Source organism: Trematomus bernacchii, unplaced genomic scaffold (assembly GCF_902827165.1).
Source record: "Trematomus bernacchii unplaced genomic scaffold, fTreBer1.1, whole genome shotgun sequence".
Taxonomy (NCBI): domain Eukaryota; kingdom Metazoa; phylum Chordata; class Actinopteri; order Perciformes; family Nototheniidae; genus Trematomus; species Trematomus bernacchii.
The window spans coordinates 1,878,560-1,898,275 of NW_022987782.1; the positions used below are offsets into that span (position 1 = coordinate 1,878,560).

Consider the following 19,716-nt stretch of genomic DNA (forward strand, 5'->3'; position numbering starts at 1 on the left):
TCGATCTGAACATCGAATAGTATATCATTTCGAAAAAATGAAAACTCTTAGCTGAAATGTATTAGTTAACTCTATTAAGTGACATATTCTTACATTTTTCCCGACCGGTCACCGTGGTTGCCAGGTTAGTAGATTAAAACACTTATATTTGAACACTTTTAGACTAGAGGAATGTGACAAACTTGTTTTAAAAAATATTTATTTTGTATTGTATGATACTTTATTTGTTACTCTAACCATGGCTTCTGTAGTATGTAAACAAATAAATAAAGATACATTATTATTTTCTTAAATAGCTACATTGGTTATTGTAGTAGACCAGGTTTGTTTTATTTATATATATTTAAAATACATTTTATATGATTTAACATAGTTGTACACAAAGATAACATAACTATTTGATTTTAGTTGATTCGTTGTTGTTTTTTTATTAAGTTGACAAAAAAGCGCAACTGGCAACCCAAGTCAGTGAGCCTGCATGCAGTATTGTGCAGGAGCAGACTCCCCGCAGGGATCCCCAGGGTTACACACACTGCTGTTTAGATGGCTGACAGAAAGGAGTAACTTGGTGAACGGTGCTGCAAACACTCTGGGATCATCTAGCAAGTGTCTCGGGCAGTTATTACGATAAAATGGAGCAAGAATTTGAAGACATTGATTCGTCCGGGAGATGGCAAAACCTTTACAATGTAAGTCGGGACACTGGGCCTCTGGTGTTTCTATGATGATCGGTTGCTAACTTACTTGGCTAGCTAATATGGGTAGCTAGCCAGTAAGATACCTTTCCCGGTATCTGGTTACTTTTAGCCTTCTACACGACCAATGTAATTGTGTTAACTTATACAACTCGAAACATGGTTTGAGGTTATATGTAGTGCTATGCAGATAGTGAACAGCTTAGAGGCGAATGAGAAACAATCAATCCGCGCTAGTAGTCGCTGACTTCCGTAGCTAGAAAGCTTGTAACGTTAGCTTGAAAACGTGCAGCGGCACAGTGTTCATGGTGGAGCTCAGTTAGCTAATGCTGAATGACGCTAGCAGACGTCAGCTGCAGTTTCTGAGAACTCATAAGGACTTCCAGAGAAAAGCGCATGTGTTTCACCACCAGCTGTCCAACATAGCCCAGCTAGTAGTTTATCATATGTCTGTTCCGGTTTTCTGCTTAGGCTTTCTGCTTAGGCTATGGCCATGTCATATTTCACATTAGCTACTCACCTGGATCGCCTGTAATCTGAGAGGTTGTCTAGCTAACCGTTGGAAGTTAGAGAGGCAAACTAAAATAACGATGCTACCGTAAACAATCATTTTGTTCATTTAACAGGAATATAAATGTTGTCATAGAAGTGAACTAACTTCAGAGTAAATGCCTGAGGGTTGTATAGGGGAAATGTATTATTTGTAGGGGAGGCTGTGGCTCAGTGGTTAGTGTGCTGGACTTCAAATCAGGGGATAGCAAGTTCGAGTCCCACTGCAGTCAGCATGTCCTTGTGTCCCTGGGTAAGACACTTCACCCCAAATTGCTCCTGTGGGGATTGTCCACAGTATTGAATCTGTATGTAAGTCGCTTTGGATAAAAGCGTCTAACAATTACATGTAATGTAATTTGATAGAAAAATAATAGTCTTTATTTGTTTTGCTGACTTATTAATTGCATTAAAGGTCTACAATTATTCAGATGATATTATTATAATCTACTGAGAAGTAGAATACTATTTTTAATGTTACTTTATATTTGAAACTATTATGCGGCCTCTCAAAAACTTCTTTAGATCTATCATAATGTTTTCAGTAGACTCTTATAAATCATCCGAATCCCCATCCTATACACACATGAACAGCTCTGTGTCATAAAAACAAAACACAAAAGCATCACAATAGAAATATTTGTCAGTAATAGATGACATTGAATTCTAATAAACCTAGCACAAAATACATAGTGGATTGAATAGCTTAGATCTGTGTGTTTTGACATGAATGTCGTCAGTGTCTCTGGCCCCTTTAGACATGCAGGATGTGTATTTCACACGTATGTTCCTGTTTGTCTAACAGTATGTCTCCCTTCTTTGTTTTGTAATCAATAATACCATCTCCTAACTCCTGACACTGTTTTTTGTCTCCAACAGGAGATCCGTAACCAAGCCAGCGAATATCCTTACAAAGTGGCAAAACTCCCAATGAATCGGAATTTGAACCGCTACAGAGATGTCAGCCCATGTGAGTCTTAAAACAAATATGGCAGCAAAGCTTTATTGTAAAGGACATATGTGTAATGTATGTATGGGCTCTCATCTGGTTTCAGTCGATCACAGTCGGGTCAAACTTGAAAACTCTGAAAATGACTACATCAATGCAAGTTTAGTCATGATGGAGGAAGCCCAAAGAGCTTATATTCTGTCTCAGGTATGATACAAGCAATATCAATGTCTGCAAAAGAATACGCTGCATCTTTGAAGTATTTGATAAAGAATGCAACATTTTGCTCTGATGTTTGTGAACTTTTGATAAAGACAGGACATGCTTTCTCTATTTATATTCATTTCTTGTGCTTCAACAGGGGCCTCTAAGGAATACCTGTGGTCACTTCTGGCTGATGATTTGGGAGCAGTGTTCCAAAGCTGTTCTAATGCTCAACAGAATCATTGAAAAGGGATCTGTGAGTATACCTCAACACCTGCTTATCATTGCTTTTCTTGCTGTCTGTTTCAGCGTGTCATATCGTGATCAATCAAATGCATTGATATGACACTTTTCTAGCCTTAGGGACCACTACACACAGGACAGTCACACAAGACACACACACATGCACACACTGGTGGAAAAGGCCATACAATGTTTTAAAAAATAATAATTTCCTGGCAAATTATTTTAGAATATGTATATGATTGTTTTTTTCAGTTTTACTGTTAAAAGAAGAAGACTTATTTTCTGTTAAAGAAACTACTGAGAGGAAAATATTTAAATAACATACATTACCGTACCTTTATCAACTACCGCTTATCTATATCAATTACTATTTTGTAGCTATTTACTTTTTAAGACATATAAAATGCTTTGGCTTCAATAATCAGGGTTCTTACGGTCATTAAAAACCTGGAAAAGTCATGGAAATTCAAAATGCTAATTCCAGGCCCTGGAAAAGTGATGGAAAACAATATTTTCCCCAAAGTTTTGGAAAAGTCATGGAAATGTAACTAAAGTTGCATCAAATATAATTTATATGTTATCTAATCGCCAAAATAGTAATACTATAATGATAATAGATACTGTATCGTATAGTAATGAAACTACTAAATGGCATTTAACTGTCGAGGTATTTTGCTGGTGTGAGATTTGAGTTGCTTTAGCGTGTAGAAGCTAGTAAGCCTATTTTATTTGTTTTAGATATTTTCCTGTTCCATGTTAAAATAAACCATTTTCAGTGGTACCGCTGAGAAAGAGTAATTTTTTTGGTCATGGAAAATTAGGTAAAGGTCATGGAGAAGTCATTGAAAACCATTGGTGAAAAAGTGTATGAACCCTGAATAATGATTTGTATCTAATGTGTTTGATGGTTGAACACAATATGTCTCCTACTAAATATCCAGCTGTGTGCAGTGGAGGTTTGAATATGCTTTGTGGGAGCTGCCTATTTATGGATCCTCAATCAGTGTTCATTTATTCTGCACATAAATGTGGCTTCCTATAAAAAAATGAAGTCAATTCATTTTTGTGTCAACAGGAAAAGTGTGCACAGTACTGGCCCACCTCAGAGGAGCATCCAATGTCTTTCACTGACACAGGGTTTGTGGTCAGGCTGCTCTCAGAGGAAGACCAATCCTATTACACAATACGGGTGCTAGAACTGCAAAACACAATGGTGAGCATGAGAAGCAGTCTATAAGATAATAACTCCGTTTTAATGCAGTGGTGCAATTTCAGAGGCTAAAACTGCTTTGTGTCTAGTTTAGAAAAAAGTCATGTTTTTCTTGCTTGTTTTTCTTTATTCAGACTACTGGCTCTGAGTATTACTTGAGCTGTCTCAACTTGTAACATCTTGAGTCGTATTGGCCTAAAAACCTTTCTTTAAAAAAAAGCCTTTGATTAAACTTGTGTTTATTTTTTTTAATATATTACGCCCCTTGTAGCACTTTGGGATTACTTTTAGCAATGAAAGGTGCTTTACAAATAACATTTATTATTATTATTATTGTTGTTGTTAGGACAAGCATCAAAGTCTAAATGTACGGAGAGGATAAACGCTGTGATTGCATCATATGTTGTGTGATGATTTCCTAGTGACAAATCATCATGCAGTGCTCTGAATAAAATGCTCCAAATGATGTCAGTCCTCACGTGTTATCTGTCACAGACGGGGGAGTCGAGGGAGATCTACCACTTTCACTACACCACGTGGCCTGACTTTGGAGTCCCAGAATCCCCGGCCTCCTTCCTCAACTTCCTCTTTAAGGTCCGGGAGTCCGGCTCGTTGGGAGCAGAACAGGGTCCCGCAGTGGTGCACTGCAGCGCTGGGATTGGACGCTCGGGGACCCTCGCCTTGGTGGACACCTGCCTGGTCCTGGTGAGATTGGGGGGGGGAGTGTCCGCACCTACAGTCAGTATTGGAGGGAATTGTTGCTTAATGTTGAAAACAAAGCGTTAAAACATTACTCAGGACATTATTCTTCCAAGAGAGTCAAATGAGATGATGGTGTTATGATTACTTACTGGGACATAGCTGCAATCTGAAGGTGGTATTATACTTTAATGCATTGATCATTTTTCAATGGTTTATGCATTGAAGAAGACTATGACCAAGGAATAACTCTCAACTTCCTGGTCTCTTATTATTTCCAGAGCTGTACAGTATGTGTGGGAAGTAGCCAAATGTCGCATTCAGAATATTTACTTGAGTTTAAGTTGAATTTATTTTGCAAAATTCTTACAATACTAGTTAAAGTCCTGCTTTACTAATAAGGCTTACTACTTTACAAAAGTACAATAAAGTCAAATAACTGATTCCTTTTTTTAATGAAATATTGGGAATTTGGCCCCAGTTATTAAACATCAGACCAGTTTAGGAACTACTTAAAACTCAAGTCATCTAAACTAAGGGTGTTTCTCAATCTCGAGTAAAGCTGCTTCAGAGCCACTATTTCAAGCATACTACGTCATCAGTGCCGCCGAAGTACTGTTCCAATCTCCAGCATACTTGGAAATCTACCGAGCCCGGCGTACTTTGTTTGGAGAAATATCGAGCCTGCACATGTGTAGACTCCGCGGTCTTAAAATCCCCACAATGCTTTGCGCACGGACCAATTTCCCCAAATCTGTGGCGGAAAATGTAAGGCGGGGCCTCTCATATGACGCACACCTGCACACTTGCTAGCGTGTTCCACTCTTTGTTTTCCGAATGCCAGGAAGTATTCTTGCCTCGCTTCTGAAGCAAGACGCTCGGAAGACATGTGCTACCAAGCAAGCGTACTCGAGATTGAGAAACACCCTGTGTCTCAGGTATCATGATCTCTAAGGACCTGTGGAAACCTCCAGCAGGAACCCGGAACTTTTCATTACCATACAGGATTGCAAACATGACACTAGCTTGGGTTCAGCTGTCTGAATGTTTTGTTGTTTAGTTAGGAGCTAAGCTTAGCTGCAAAGCTCTTCCATCTGTATTCCTAACATGTTCATCTGATTTGCAGATGGACAGGAGGAAGAACCCGTCATCAGTAGACATTCAGAAGGTGCTTCTGGACATGAGGGAGTACCGCATGGGCCTGATCCAGACCCCAGACCAGCTGCGCTTCTCCTACATGGCCGTCATCGAGGGAGCCAAGCTCACCCTGCCAGAGTGCTCAGCAGCGCAGGTAGCACAGGGCTGGGGGGTAACCCTGTAATGACCTCAGGCTCATCTCGGGCTGTTATGTTGGCAGCAAACCTCAGATACCTGAGACCAGACAGGAGAAGGCCAAAGTCTGCAACTGTATTCCATCACTGTTATTGAAAGTATTGTGCAGTCTTATGTAAACAGTTTTAGTCATTGAGCTAGAACAGACATTTTTACAGTTTTAAGCTCTCGTTTTTACATTAAAACAATTTTTGGAAGCAGGCGGAGGTTATTCACCAGTCAGTGAGTTTAGGCGTCTTAATCAGCAGCCTTATCCTTGTAGCTGAGGGCTTGGCTCACACACCTAGTATTGATATCATTTATTTGCACCTCTCCCTGCTCCTGGTAATATGCAGCTATTTTTAGGCTTTGACTTTGTAAACTACAAATGTATAAACACAGAGGTGAATTTTGTCATCTAAAGATTCTCTATTAACTATTGTAGAGGGAATCTTTGGCACAATCTTAGGCCGTCAAACATATTTCTTTAGCTTGCCTAAGTCTGTCTTTCTGTAAGTTGGGAGTAAACTTAATTTTTCTTGTGTGTCTTTGTGTCTCATCCCCTGTAGCAGGATAAGCAGATAGTGATGTCTAGAGATGGTTTAGAGGCAGATCTGCCCCCTCCACCTCCTCCACCCAGACCTCATCTCAACGACAACAGGCCCAACGGTCAGCCGGGACCCTGTGCGGAGCCAGAGGCCACCTCAGGAGACCCCCTGTCAGCAGAACCCCTTTCAGCAGAACCCCTGTCAGCAGGAGAGCCAGAGAGTCAGGACCCCGACACAGCAGACAGCTCTGGGCAGTAAGTAACAGACATGGGGCACATTCGCAAATATTCTGACACTCTGAGAGCTCCTAACTCAACCATTTCATGTTTAGCAAGGAGTCCGAGCTCAGGAGTGATTTAGGAAACTAACAGAGCTTTGACAGCGATTTTACCGGTGTGGTTGGGGCAGTTGCTAGGTATGACAAATCCCCTCAAAAGGATTAATTTTCTGATAAAAAATAAATAAATAAAAGCACTCGTATTGACAATGAGGATAGAATCGGAAGTGAAAACAATAAAATTATAATAATGATAAAAATGTTCACTTATATAAAAATGAGCTTTCAAATTGCTTCATAGAAACAGAAAATACGCAGTGTAATTATAAATTAGAACAAAGGACATTTGCGGTAGCTAATTCACATACAGTACTATTTATTTGGTTTTATTTATTAACCATCCTGGTAGTTTTAGTATTTTATTTTAACTCACCGTCATTCAATGTTTGAAAAATATTTCTCCTACCTATCTATGTTTCGACATGTTCTCCTCTGTTTAAGAACCTGAAGCCTCTGAAAAGTGCTCCTTTCAACTCCTAATAGTTCACTTAGAAGCTCTCCTAAGGGCTGAGATGCTTTATGTTTTATCTTTACCAGGATCTAGTCTTAACCGTAAGAGGAAACCATTCTTACCCCTAGATTCCACCGGGTCCGTCTGCGGCGCGTTACGGGCGCGTTACGGCTGCGCCGCGGTGCTCACGGCGATCGCGGCCACTCTAGTCAATGGGTGCTATTCCACCACACGCGGCGCGTTACGGCTCAGAAGCGTCCCAGAAGCGGCTCGGCGCAGGGCTCCTCTAAAATTAGGATCGAATCCTATTTTTGTCGCGGCGCAGCCGTAACGTAAGGTCGGGCAGGCAGGAAGTGGAACTTTCAGAGCATATATAGCATATATATTAGGGCTGTCAAGTTAACGCGTTAATAACGCGTTAACGCAAAAAAAAATTAACGCCACTAATTATTTTAACGCGATTAACGCATGTGTATTTTTTGTCCTCGGCCGCCGTAGTTTCAGAGCGCATCGAGTTTAAAATACCATCTCCAAGCTGATGCTGACAGCCCCACTCCTGCCGCCCGCTTGTGGCAGACCACACTTCCACGCTCACCGGCAGGCCCGGACTGGCCATCGGGAGGACCGGGAGGGTGTGTGTATGTGTGGCGCGAGCGAAGCACACCTTACGTGTTGTTGTTAGCATCTGGTGCTAGCTAGCTGAGCTAACGGATATAAGGAGCTGTTTCAATGAAAACAGAGCAGCGACATTTCGCCGACAACTGCGCCGAGCACTTGACTTTATGCAGGTAGCCAGACAGCACACTCAGCACGGATAGTGCCGCAACACAGCTCATACACACAGGCATATATGCCTTGAGCTGCACATAGCTCCAACGATCCTCCACATTCACACACACACACACACACACACACACACACACACACACACACACACACACACACACACACACACACACACACACACACACACACACACAGTATTGTATGAGAGAGGTTCTAGGTTGAATTGAGGCGAATATTTGTAATGTTCAGGTTGTTGTGTTTAATATTCATGAGAATATTTGTCATTGTTCAAATGATAATAAACAAACATATAAAGCATAGTTGTCCACTCATATGTTGATAAGAGTATTAAAACTTGAAAAATATCCCTCTAAGGTACATTTAGAACAGATAAAAAATGTGCGATTAATTTGCGATTAATCGCGATTAACTATGGACAATCATGCGATTAATCGCGATTAAATATTTTAATCGACTGACAGCCCTAATATATATATATATATATATAGATATATACACACACACAAACTAATTTTGCAGACCCTATCCCTCCGTAGTCTTTCAAGTAGGAGGAGAAATGCCAGCGGTCTCCTCCGGTTTACAGGCACTGTGTAGATTATATATATATAGAATAATTATGATGATGAATGCATTTTTTACCACTAAAATACAGCAACACATCTTTGATTCATGTCGTTTATAACTGGAATATTACAGTTATTATTAACTTTGTCTGTACAAAGTAGCCTGTCCAGGAAATATGCCCAAATCAACAAAAACTGCGAGCCGGCAGGCAAGACGCTCCGCTTCTGAAATGCTTCTGAAACGCGCCTGGTAGGGTATGACGCCGGAGGAGGCCGGACCAAAACCGCAACGCGGCGCAGACGGACCCGGTGGAATTTAGGGGTTAGAATTAGATGTATGAATACAGCCCCTGATCTCTAACCATCTTATAGTTTCATTTGACATTTATTATGTAATAGTTTTCTGGCAGATCAGTGGCACTGTGCGTCAGAAAAGCTGACTTCCTACTGTTACCTTGATCTTGTTTCAGTGTGAGAAAGCGACACCGTGAGGAGAGGATCGCCAGCACCTCCCAGAAGGTCCAGCAGATGAAACAGAGACTGAGCGACTCGGAGAGGAAACGGGACAAATGGCTATACTGGAGACCCATCCTGCTCAACGTGGGGGCTGGGGCAGCGGTGGCTGTGGGCCTGCTGGTGGTCTGGATGTACGCCCAGTGAAACACTGGGTCACTTTAAACTGACTCCTATTTTGCACCAGTACCTGGGATTAGGTACTTCTCTAAGTAGATGTAGATGGTAAAATGTGCATAACTGAGGGTATTTATTTCTTACGGTCAAAATGCGGGAGCGCTAGATCAAATGATTGTGTGTATATTTTTCATGTAAGATCAAACAAACTAGTAACATCTCAGGATCTTGGTGCCAGCACGATGATTTCATTTTCTTTTCTTCTTGTCACTCGATGAATGTACTGTATCTTTGGAAGAAACTTATTGAAGGTGCAGTACAAAGCAAAAAAAAACGTTATCTGTGATGGTCAGATTTGTGTTGATCATCTGTGGACACGTTTTACAATTGGCTTTATAAAATGACTTGTGTTGATTGTCCATCCTACCATAGATATGTAAGAAGACTCCAGTTCCTATAGGTCAGCTGTGTGATTTTCCTTCATTTGTTTTTCTGTAGTGAAAGGTGCATATCAGACATGCATATAGAAGTTTTCCAGAGCACCCCACTTGTTCTTCCATTCACATTAAGCAGGGCATCCCAATAGGGCCAGATATATATTTTTTTGTGACTGGACACTTCATAGGGAGCTGCCTTGCTGATGTTTCAAACTCTGCTAGAATGTTAATCTTATTATTTTCTGTTCTGAGCACCTTTTTTACAGATTTTGGTTGTCACATGGATCATATAAGCTGTCGGGTCCCTCACCGCTTAGTGTGTGTATTTACCCACTGGATGGGTTCATGTGTGTATGTTCATGTTGTCCCACTGTTGTTTTTATGGAAACCAAAGCAAGGCTGTCCTTTTTTGGACGGTAACAGCCAGGCAAGCTGTTCAGTGATGAAATCTTGTACTCCCATGTGGAATGTGTTGTCCGTTGGATTTCTGACAAAACTGCATTACAAAATGATTCATATTAGCTTTACGTTGTGTGTGACTTCTTAATTTGAACCGGTAGAATCATCACTTGTCATCATTTGTTTTCCGTTGACTAGGACCAATCTAAAGCTATAATAGTGCAATTTAGAAGTTGTAGTGGAGAACCTTGGATAAAATTTGAGTTAGGAAAGAGTGATAGCATACACGTTTGTATCTATTTGTTTGCTGGTTGAGCTTTTAATGTGCCTTGAAGTGAAAAAAAATGTGTGCTCCAAGGTTTCCTAGTATACAGATTAAGGTTAATGTGAGGAATAATATCCCACATAACATGAGTAACATGTTAGCACTGCATTGACGGGTTTGTAGTTACTTGAGGTTTGAGTTGATTGTAGACCTAATGTGTCATTAGCATGTACTGATGTCTGAGAGGAAATTGTGTGTTGCTAATTTACTAGTTACCACTGATGGACATGGCTTTTACTTAGTTCTTATTTAACCCAGAAGAGACACATTTGATCATAACATTCCATTCATTCTTGTTTTCCACATAAGATTTCAGGGGAGTTTTGTACACTGCTGAGCTGCAGTGAGAACATGAGAGATGGCTTTTGAAGACGAAAAAAAAAGCAAACAAACATGAAATACTTCTTAAAATAAACATGCATCTTTTTTACCAAATCATGCTGTCTGCTTGTGTTTTTTCTTTAACTCTGGGTCCACCATCAGCTCTCAGCTCCCTGCACTGCTGTGCCGTGCATAATTTAATTCTGACCATGAGCTAAATCAACGCAGCCCGACCGGAGGCCTCAACATGGATTCCAGGAAATGATTCAATAGTTCAAGAAGAGGCCTTGCTCATATTGACCACTGTAGTCATTTCATCTTCTCTTGTCTGTTGACTGGCATCTGCATATGTGGAGTAGGCCTACTGGTCTATCCACAAAAAAAAACTTCCGATTTCTATATACTATTACTAGAAAAAATAAACAAAACGGCTATATTAGTAAGTAAAGTTTAGAGTAAGAATCATTTAAATCGTCTTAATTTAAAACTTGTAGCTTAATGAGTGAAAAAACAAGTAACAGGTGCACTACAATTTGACTACAAAGGGGTCCTCACAGATTACAAAACAATAGGACGACTGATACAATACCTGAATAAAAGAGCGGAACAAAATTCTACCGAAATTATATAAAACTAAATCAGACGTAACTTAACATAAATGATTTGGTCAGTGATATCAAAATGGACGTATATTATGTATTTGTTCTAAGACAGAGTAGTTGAAAGCGACAGTTGTCCTCAGGACTCTGCCAGGCTTCCGTGGAGCCACATTCCCGCTTCCTGTTCCGCCACAGTTTAAAACTACGGCAGCTGCCGTCATAGATATTTGACTATGTTACAGACGAGACATGTTTACAAGGATTGAGATATTACTCAAACACACGCGTATCGTTACTTATTGTACACTATTAAAAAGGTAGTTAGGTATTTGTGCTCAGAACGCTCCCGGACTCCTCAGCAGTGATGTCCCTTTCTCCGGAGAGAGCCTCCGAGCTGAAACAGATCATCCATAACCATCTTCTGAAGGTGAGCAAACCGCTGTAACTTCGGAATGCTCAATAGGCTAGGTTTGGTAGTTATGCATTGTGTTTTCGAAGGTAGACCGGTATGCTAAATAACTGGGGTTACGTAACTTATTTCGGAAAAATTATGTATTGAAGTCAATGGCGAGAGAAAACGTATCTTTCGATCCCGTTTGAATTGTGCCATAAATTACACATATGATGTTAGGTCAATCTTAAAAAATCATTTCCATGTCAAAAAAAGTCACAGTTTGTCGTAAAACTGTTGAAATATAAGACTGAAAAATATGCAACAAGAAAGACTACAAATTCCAGAGTCGCGTAAGTGATGTCACAATTGTTTTCCTCCACTAAGAGATAGCTAAGATCAGCGCCATAGAGATATAATCTATCTATATGGCGCTGGCTAAGATAAGATAACTTTAACAAGATGCCTGTGTGCTTAGTACCAGGTTGTTATCATACCAGCAATGGGTCTTGCTCGTTCTTTCGCTTCCCGTCTGATGAAAGGACCAGGAGTGTCTGGATCAAGTTAGCTACCTAGCTAGTAGCTAGCACGTTAGTTAGCATTACAGCCATGTCATTTTTATTAGCCTTAACATGAAGTAACATTAAGTAACCCAAAATGTTAAACAGTAAGAGTAGTAGTCATATTTCGTGAACCCTTTGAAGAGTACTGTCACCGGTGTGATCATTCTATAATACACACTTTAAGACCGGGGGAGAAATGCTAACGCTAGCATCGGTGATCTTTTGCACTTCATGCTATCTGCACAAATGGTTGACATTAAACATTAAAAAGACCAGGCAGTTCAGAGAGAATCAAAGGAAGGCAGGCAGGCAGCTTTGCATGACATTCTTCAGGACGTGTTTCATTGTGGTGATAGTGAGGGTAGTCAATCGTTTTGTTGACAAGACAGTAGTGACGGCCATCTTGGTGACGTGTGTTGTTGTGCGAGACCAGAGATGTAGTTCATTGAGCGTTTCACACAAACAAATGTGTTACTTCACAGTTTTACGACACTTTTTTTTTTTTTTTTACTTGCAAAATTATCTTTTAAATTGACAAACATCATATGTGTAATTCGTGGCACAATTCAAACAGGATCGAAAGATAATCTTTCTCTCTCCATTGACTTCAATGCATAACTTTTCCGAAATAAGGTCCCATGGAGGTCCACCGGAAGGGGAGGGACTTCGCCACTCTATTACAGCCTTAGCCCCGTCATTTGTATTAGCCTTAAAGCTCCCATGTCATGCTTTTCCGGTTATTACCCGTCCCCTTGTGTGTTATGAAGGTTTTTATGCATGTAAACGGTGTGCAGAGTCAAAACCCTCAAAGTACACCCTGTAGCGAGTAAAACTCTAACACAGAAAATACCTCCCCAAAACGCCTCGTTGGAGATACGTCACTGCCCATTTGAGTCTTCCATTTAGTTCCGGGTACCGCCTGATGTCATGCGGTACCCGGAACGAAATGGACCAATCCCGAAGAGCTATGGCCACACCAGCAGCGGCGTGTTCCTCCTCCAGAGGTTCGAAGAACCGGCATTTCACAGACGAAAGCTTCCAAAAACATTGCCCAGTTTGAGGCCGGATATGCACAGCTTGTTTGGACCGTTTGGAGCAGGGGAAGATCTGGGTATACAACCTGTAAGTTTGCATTGTTATTTGTGTATTTATCAAACAAGACTGTTTAAATGTGTAAACTGTGTTGGACTGCTAAGCCATTGACACAGTGCTAACTGTGCTAACTAAGTTGCTAGAGTTTCCATATATCAACTCTAATATCAGCAGATGGCCTTGCATACATGTATCTCATAGCAGGAGAATGTCTGCATTCACACACAAAATACCTATTGACAGTATACTGCGGGTGATTTGCCGGTCAGTCGCGAAACGTAATTACATTATAGCTGGCGTAGCGATCTAACACACGGAGCTTGAGCTAGTTTTGGTCAGAAAAACATTTTTGTGATGCTACGTTGCTAGCGTTTAAATATATCAACTACAATGTCAGCAGATGGCCTTACATGTTTGTCATGGCAGGAGAATGTCTGCAGTCACACACACGGAAATACTCATACAGTATACTCCGGTTTACCGTACATTGTGACCGTACATATACTGCATGTAGCTAACGAGGCTAGCTGTATGCTAGCGCAAAACAATGTATTCATGCAAGTTACATTGTATGGTAGCAGAATACCCGTATACGATTGCAATTATAAACACGTTATTGCTAGCCTAATATGAACCACTAGCTTTTGTTCATAGTAGTTTTATTACACTGCATTATAGTTGCCTTTCCTCCAAGCTAACGTTCATATCGTGTTAGCTACCAAGGTAAACAAAGCTAGGTTAGCATATTAGCAGGCAAGCTGTTCATTACACAACTACTACTAACGAATCTAAAACAACTAAGTTTCTCTAATATTTTGTGATTTGCATTTGATTTCGTCCAGCCAGATCCTGGCGGACAATCCATGACGGGGAAGGGATTCTACTACTACTGAGGCCTCGTGCTAAATGGCACCGCACCGCACCGGCTGTGCGCAGGCAAGAGGAGGAGGAATGGATGATATACCGTGTATATATGTATATTTATGTTCATTTTGTACATTTCTAAAAATAAAGTTTAATGGAAATACTTAGTAGGCCTATCCTTTCTTCCCTGAATTCATATATAGCAAACCATGATTTGATTTCTCATCAAACAGTAGTAGTTTATAACGGGTAAAAATAACTTACTCTTTGTTATGAGAGTAGCTCGTAGGCCACAACGGAAAGACAAGGAGACATACACGAGTTTACAAAACCACGGCACATTTATTGTGGTAAATGCAAAGATAGGTGGTTGAGAGGATCGCAGAGTTAGTCTTCCTGCAGCCGCTTTGGAGAGAGACTGGGGCCGTAGTGTCCGGAGGTGTCCGTGATCGTGCTGATTAGCTTCTTCAGCTCCACCCCATCGTAAGACAAAGGCCCTGGGGCCGTCACACTCTTCTATAACAACAGTTAAAAATATATATGTATATAAAATATACCGCTGTACCGACGCCATGATAAGACTGATGTTACGCTGAGAGCAGCCGGGAAAAGCACTGACATGGGCGCAGCCTCTCTGGTGGTTGACTAATCAGAACGAGTGGCCGAGCTGACCAATCGGAGCACACTAGGCTCACAGGGAGGGGGGGGCAAGAGCTCCAACGAGTCGTTTAGTGGAGAAAGTGAATACTGCTGAATACACATGCTTGACAGAGATGCTGTATGCGAAACCAATGTGAGTTTGGAAAATTGCACAGTATAAATCTATTTTAGTATACCTCAACAATGTAATTATGATCAGTGGAAATGGCCATGACATGGGCCCTTTAAGATGAAGTAACATTAAAGGTGGGGTAGGTAAGTTTGAGAAACCGGCTCGAGATACACTTTTTGTTATATTCCATGGAATGCTCTTAACATCCCGATAGCAATGAATATCTTAAGTGCTTTGACAAAAAATCCATAAAAAAATATCATCTGTGGAAGCCGTAGTACTGTAAAAAGCACGACCAATCATTTTAGCCGGCCCGGCTGAAATAACTGGATGGCCTACCTGCCTGTCAGCCTTCCATCTGTGCACAAACTTATCTCGTGCCCTCATTGGTCATGTGCGCGTTTGTGTGTGTTGGAGGAGGGGCTCTGTAAGGAAGTGGCAGATTTTTTTCTGTTGTGTATTTTCAAATTCTAGCGCACTCGAGCTGGTTTCTCCAAAATTACCTACCCCACCTTTAAGTAACCCAAAATGTTAAACAGTAAGAGTAGTAGTCATATTTCGTGAACCCTTTGAAGAGTACTGTAGGTGTGATCATTCTATAATACACCGTTTAAGCCCGGATGCCCCCGGGGGAGAAACGCTAACGCTACATTAGCATCGGCGATCTTTTCTACTTCATGCTATCTGCACAAATGGTTAACATTGAACATTAAAAAGATCAGGCAGTTCAGGGAGAATCGAAGGAAGGCAGGCAGGCAGCTTTGCATGACATTCTTCTGGGCGTGTTTCATTGTGGTGATAGTGAGGGTAGTCAATCCCTTTGGCAAGACAGTAGTGACGGCCACTGTGAGAGGTTTCACACAAAAAAAGTCTTACTTCACAGTTTTAAGGCAAAACATTTTTTTTAAACTTGCAAAATTATCTTTTAAATTGACAAACATCATATGTGTAATTCGTGGCACAATTCAAACGGGATCGAAAGATAACTTTTCTCTCGCCATTGACTTCAATACATAATTTTTCCGAAATACGGTCCCATGGAGGTCCACCGGAAAGGGAGGGACTTCGCCTCTCTATGAGTATAGGCGCAGCCCTCTAACCCCAGGATTCCACCAGGTCCGTCTGGACTGAGGTTTTGGTCCGACCACCTCCAGCGTCATAACCATAGACTGTATATATAAATGGGACGTAGGGTCCGTGACGTCACCCATAGGATTCTGTAGAGTGGCCGAGAAGCCTAAAGTAGGCGGAGTCGGCCACTAACGGCTCGACAGTGACTTCAGAGTCTAACTCCCGCCTGCTCCAGCCTGATCCAAATAATGGCAAAGAGGCGGGACCTGCTGCTGAAGCACAAGGCTGGGCTCCAAGCTCCCGATCTAGCTGAAGCTACCAAGCTAGGCTAACATGCTCATATGCTCATGCTCACTTAATAAGCCTTGTTCAACATAATTTCTTTAGCTAATACTACAGCGGGCTGCAGGCGAACCAAGTCCGCGTTTTGCTGCATTCCTTGATCTCCAGTTATAACGCCGGACTCCGCCGCCGGGACGCCGGAGCTAACGGAGCCGCAGGGAGCTAGCTAGCCCCCTGCGGCTCTGTTAGCTCCGGCGGCGGACTCTGGCGGCCACCACTGGGATAATTGGGTCCCTTTTAACATTTGCTCCCATTTAGCATTACGGGCGTCATAGCCATAGACTATAAAAGTCTTACCCAAGGCTGAATCATAAACTAAACTGTATATATATTAGGGCTGTCAAGTTAACGCGTTAATAACGCGTTAACGCAAAAAAAAATTAACGCCACTAATTATTTTAACGCGATTAACGCATGTGTATTTTTTGTCCTCGGCCGCCGTAGTTTCAGAGCGCATCGAGTTTAAAATACCATCAACAAGCTGATGCTGACAGCCCCGCTCGTGCTGCCCGCTTGTGGCAGATCACACTTCCACGCTCACCGGCAGGCCCGGACTGGCCATCGGGAGGACCGGGAGGGTGTGTGTATGTGTGGCGCGAGCGAAGCACACCTTACGTGTTGTTGTTAGCATCTGGTGCTAGCTAGCTGAGCTAACGGATATAAGGAGCTGTTTCAATGAAAACAGAGGAGCGACATTTCGCCGACAACTGCGCAGAGCACTTGACTTTATGCAGGTAGCCAGACAGCACACTCAGCACGGATAGTGCGCGCAACACAGCTCATACACACAGGCATATATGCCTTGAGCTGCACATAGCTCCAACGATCCATCACAGTGTCTCCACATTCTCTCACACACACACACACACACACACACACACACACACACACACAGTATTGTATTATTGTATGAGAGAGGTTCTAGGTTGAATTGAGGCGAATATTTGTAATGTTCAGAGGTTGTTGTGTTTAATATTCATGAGAATATTTGTCATTGTTCAAATGATAATAAACAAACATATAAAGCATAGTTGTCCACTCATATGTTGATAAGAGTATTAAAAACTTGAAAAATATCCCTCTAAGGTACATTTAGAACAGATAAAAAATGTGCGATTAATTTGCGATTAACTATGGACAATCATGCGATTAATCGCGATTAAATATTTTAATCGACTGACAGCCCTAATATATATATATATATATATATATATATACGTACCTGTCCATCAAAGTGACCACGCCCTAATTTATGCAAAAACTTTAAGACCTAATATAAATAAAAGGGTTGCGTTATAAAACAATTCACTCAACAATTAATAATCATTAAGGTGGAATCTAACTATATCCCGAATAATTTTTATTGCATCCAGGGGTAGAAACATGTTTATTTCTGCTGTAAAGTTGGGCATTTTAACATGGGGGTCTATGGAAATTCATCCTTTCTGCTAGGGCTGTGCGATTATGGCAAAAATCATAATCACGATTATTTTGGTCAATAATTGATATCACGATTATTAAATACGATTATTCATTGACTTTGAAAACATCAATTTATTGAACTTTTAAATACAAATAATAATTTGAACAGTATCTTTTTAACTGTTGATTTCCCTGAGCGTATAATTCAACTGAAAAACCAATTCAAAAATAAATAAAATAAATGATACATTTATTTCTACATTTAAATAAATAATATCAAAATAATAAATACCAATTAAAAAAAAAAAAAAAAAAAAAAGATCAACAAATATTTTTGGAGCGCACTTCAACAAGCTACTAAACATATATAAATATGATAAATACAAATAAATGTGATCAAATATGTTGCAGTGCACTGTCACAACCTAGCAAAGCAAAATAATCGTTTTTTTCGATTATGTTGTTTTCGTAATTGTGGCAGGCCAAAATCGTAATTGCGATTAAAATACGATTAATTGCACAGCCCTACTTTCTGCAGTCATCGCCTATCGGCCAATAGATGAACTGCAGTTTGTGGCACTTCCTTATTGGCGTCCCGGCTCTGCCCCAGAGTTTGCCGCTTGGTCATAACTTTACAGCAGAAATAAACATGTTTCTACCCCTGGATGCAATAAAAATTATTCGGGATATAGTTAGATTCCACCTTAATGATTATTAATTGTTGAGTGAATTGTTTTATAACGCGACCCTTTTATTTATATTAGGTCTTAACGTTTTTGCATAAATTAGGGCGTGGTCACTTTGATGGACGTGCCTCACTGTCAGCTAACAGCAACTTGTCCACTCTGCTAGGCTACAACGTTAGCTAGTTGTAGTTACTGTACTTGACCCTTTAGCCGTGTTCGTGGTGATTGTGCCTTTTAGGGAATGTTGTTACAAATACCAGACAAATAAAATGTCGTGCTGTGCGGTTGAATATACTAACAGAACTTCCAAGAAGTCTAAAATGATAATATTATACATGTTAACCCCGTTAGCAGGTGTTTGTGTGCTTGTTAGCTTAGCTTGTTATATAGCTTATTAGCCAGCTAAGGACGTAACCCTTTATACATGTGTGTGTGTATATGTATATATATATGTATATATATATATATATATATATATATATATATATATTAGGGCTGTGCATCTTCACTGGTCTCACGATTCGATTCGATTACGATTATCCTGTCAACGATTCGATTCAATTCGATATCCCGATGCATCACGATTCATACCAATGCGTTGCATCCTCAATTTTCTATATTACTGCACATGGCTTATTTTTCATCAATGCATACATGCAGTAAATACATATGAACTCTCTTTTTATTATTTAGAAAGTGCTTCAGAAATCAATAACATAAATGTCTTGACATTAATTTATAAACCAAAATAAATTAATTGTATAGGTCTAGCCTCCCTATATCTGTGTGTGAAGTTGTTCCATCCTCAAAAACCAAAAACGAATGCTTCTGCAGTCTAGCTGCAGCTTCTAGCAACGGTCTTCTGTTAAAAAAAGGACACTGAATGTCCTGAATGTGGCATCACACACAGGACTTGAGTCTGAACACAGCAGACAACAGGAGTATTTACAATAGCATATACAAACAAAAATACTGCATGTGGGTGCACACTTACATTCTCTGTCTTACTGTTACATAAATCCCATGAATGTATGAGATTAAGTTAGCTTCATTATATCTCAATCAGTGATTAAGTGAATAATAAAGTTTCTATCGGGTCACTATCAGCCTGTCACTCATTATTTTTTTCCTCCTGCCTTCACAAACTTTACACACGTATATATATCGTCTGAAAATTGCTAGAGGACATTCATACTCTGCAATCCAAGACTTAATTAAATCCACCAAAAACCT

The 19,716-nt window shown here is 40.6% G+C and overlaps 2 protein-coding genes across 3 annotated transcripts in view; both read left to right on the forward strand.

The window, feature by feature from the left end:
- The first annotated feature begins 459 nt into the window (after positions 1-459).
- Positions 460-10,795, forward strand: ptpn2a (protein tyrosine phosphatase non-receptor type 2a). Of its 2 annotated transcripts, none has more exons than XM_034149336.1 (9): positions 460-689; positions 2,124-2,214; positions 2,300-2,400; positions 2,555-2,653; positions 3,719-3,856; positions 4,349-4,558; positions 5,679-5,843; positions 6,436-6,665; positions 9,040-10,795. In XM_034149336.1, the coding sequence occupies exons 1-9, from the start codon at positions 633-635 to the stop codon at positions 9,227-9,229; spliced, it is 1,281 nt and encodes a 426-aa protein (XP_034005227.1). In that variant the 5' UTR covers positions 460-632; the 3' UTR covers positions 9,230-10,795. The 2 variants fall into 2 exon arrangements, with proteins under 2 accessions (XP_034005227.1, XP_034005226.1); XM_034149335.1 differs by having other exon boundaries at positions 462-689; positions 6,433-6,665.
- Positions 10,796-11,470: 675 nt separating this feature from the next.
- cep76 (centrosomal protein 76) overlaps positions 11,471-19,716 on the forward strand; it is a 29,311-nt gene continuing 21,065 nt past the window's right edge. The window contains 1 exon segment of the mRNA XM_034149338.1: positions 11,471-11,707. Within this exon segment, the coding sequence (XP_034005229.1) occupies positions 11,645-11,707 (63 nt within the window). The 5' untranslated portion in view covers positions 11,471-11,644.

Bases quoted from the DNA above. Each gene is read 5' to 3' on its own strand.
- ptpn2a (XM_034149335.1), top strand. From the start codon at position 633: ATGGAGCAAGAATTTGAAGACATTGATTCGTCCGGGAGATGGCAAAAC. The intron at 4,559-5,678 runs GTGAGATTGGGG...TCTGATTTGCAG, and splicing joins TGGACACCTGCCTGGTCCTG to ATGGACAGGAGGAAGAACCC. The intron at 5,844-6,432 runs GTAGCACAGGGC...CATCCCCTGTAG, and splicing joins CAGAGTGCTCAGCAGCGCAG to CAGGATAAGCAGATAGTGAT.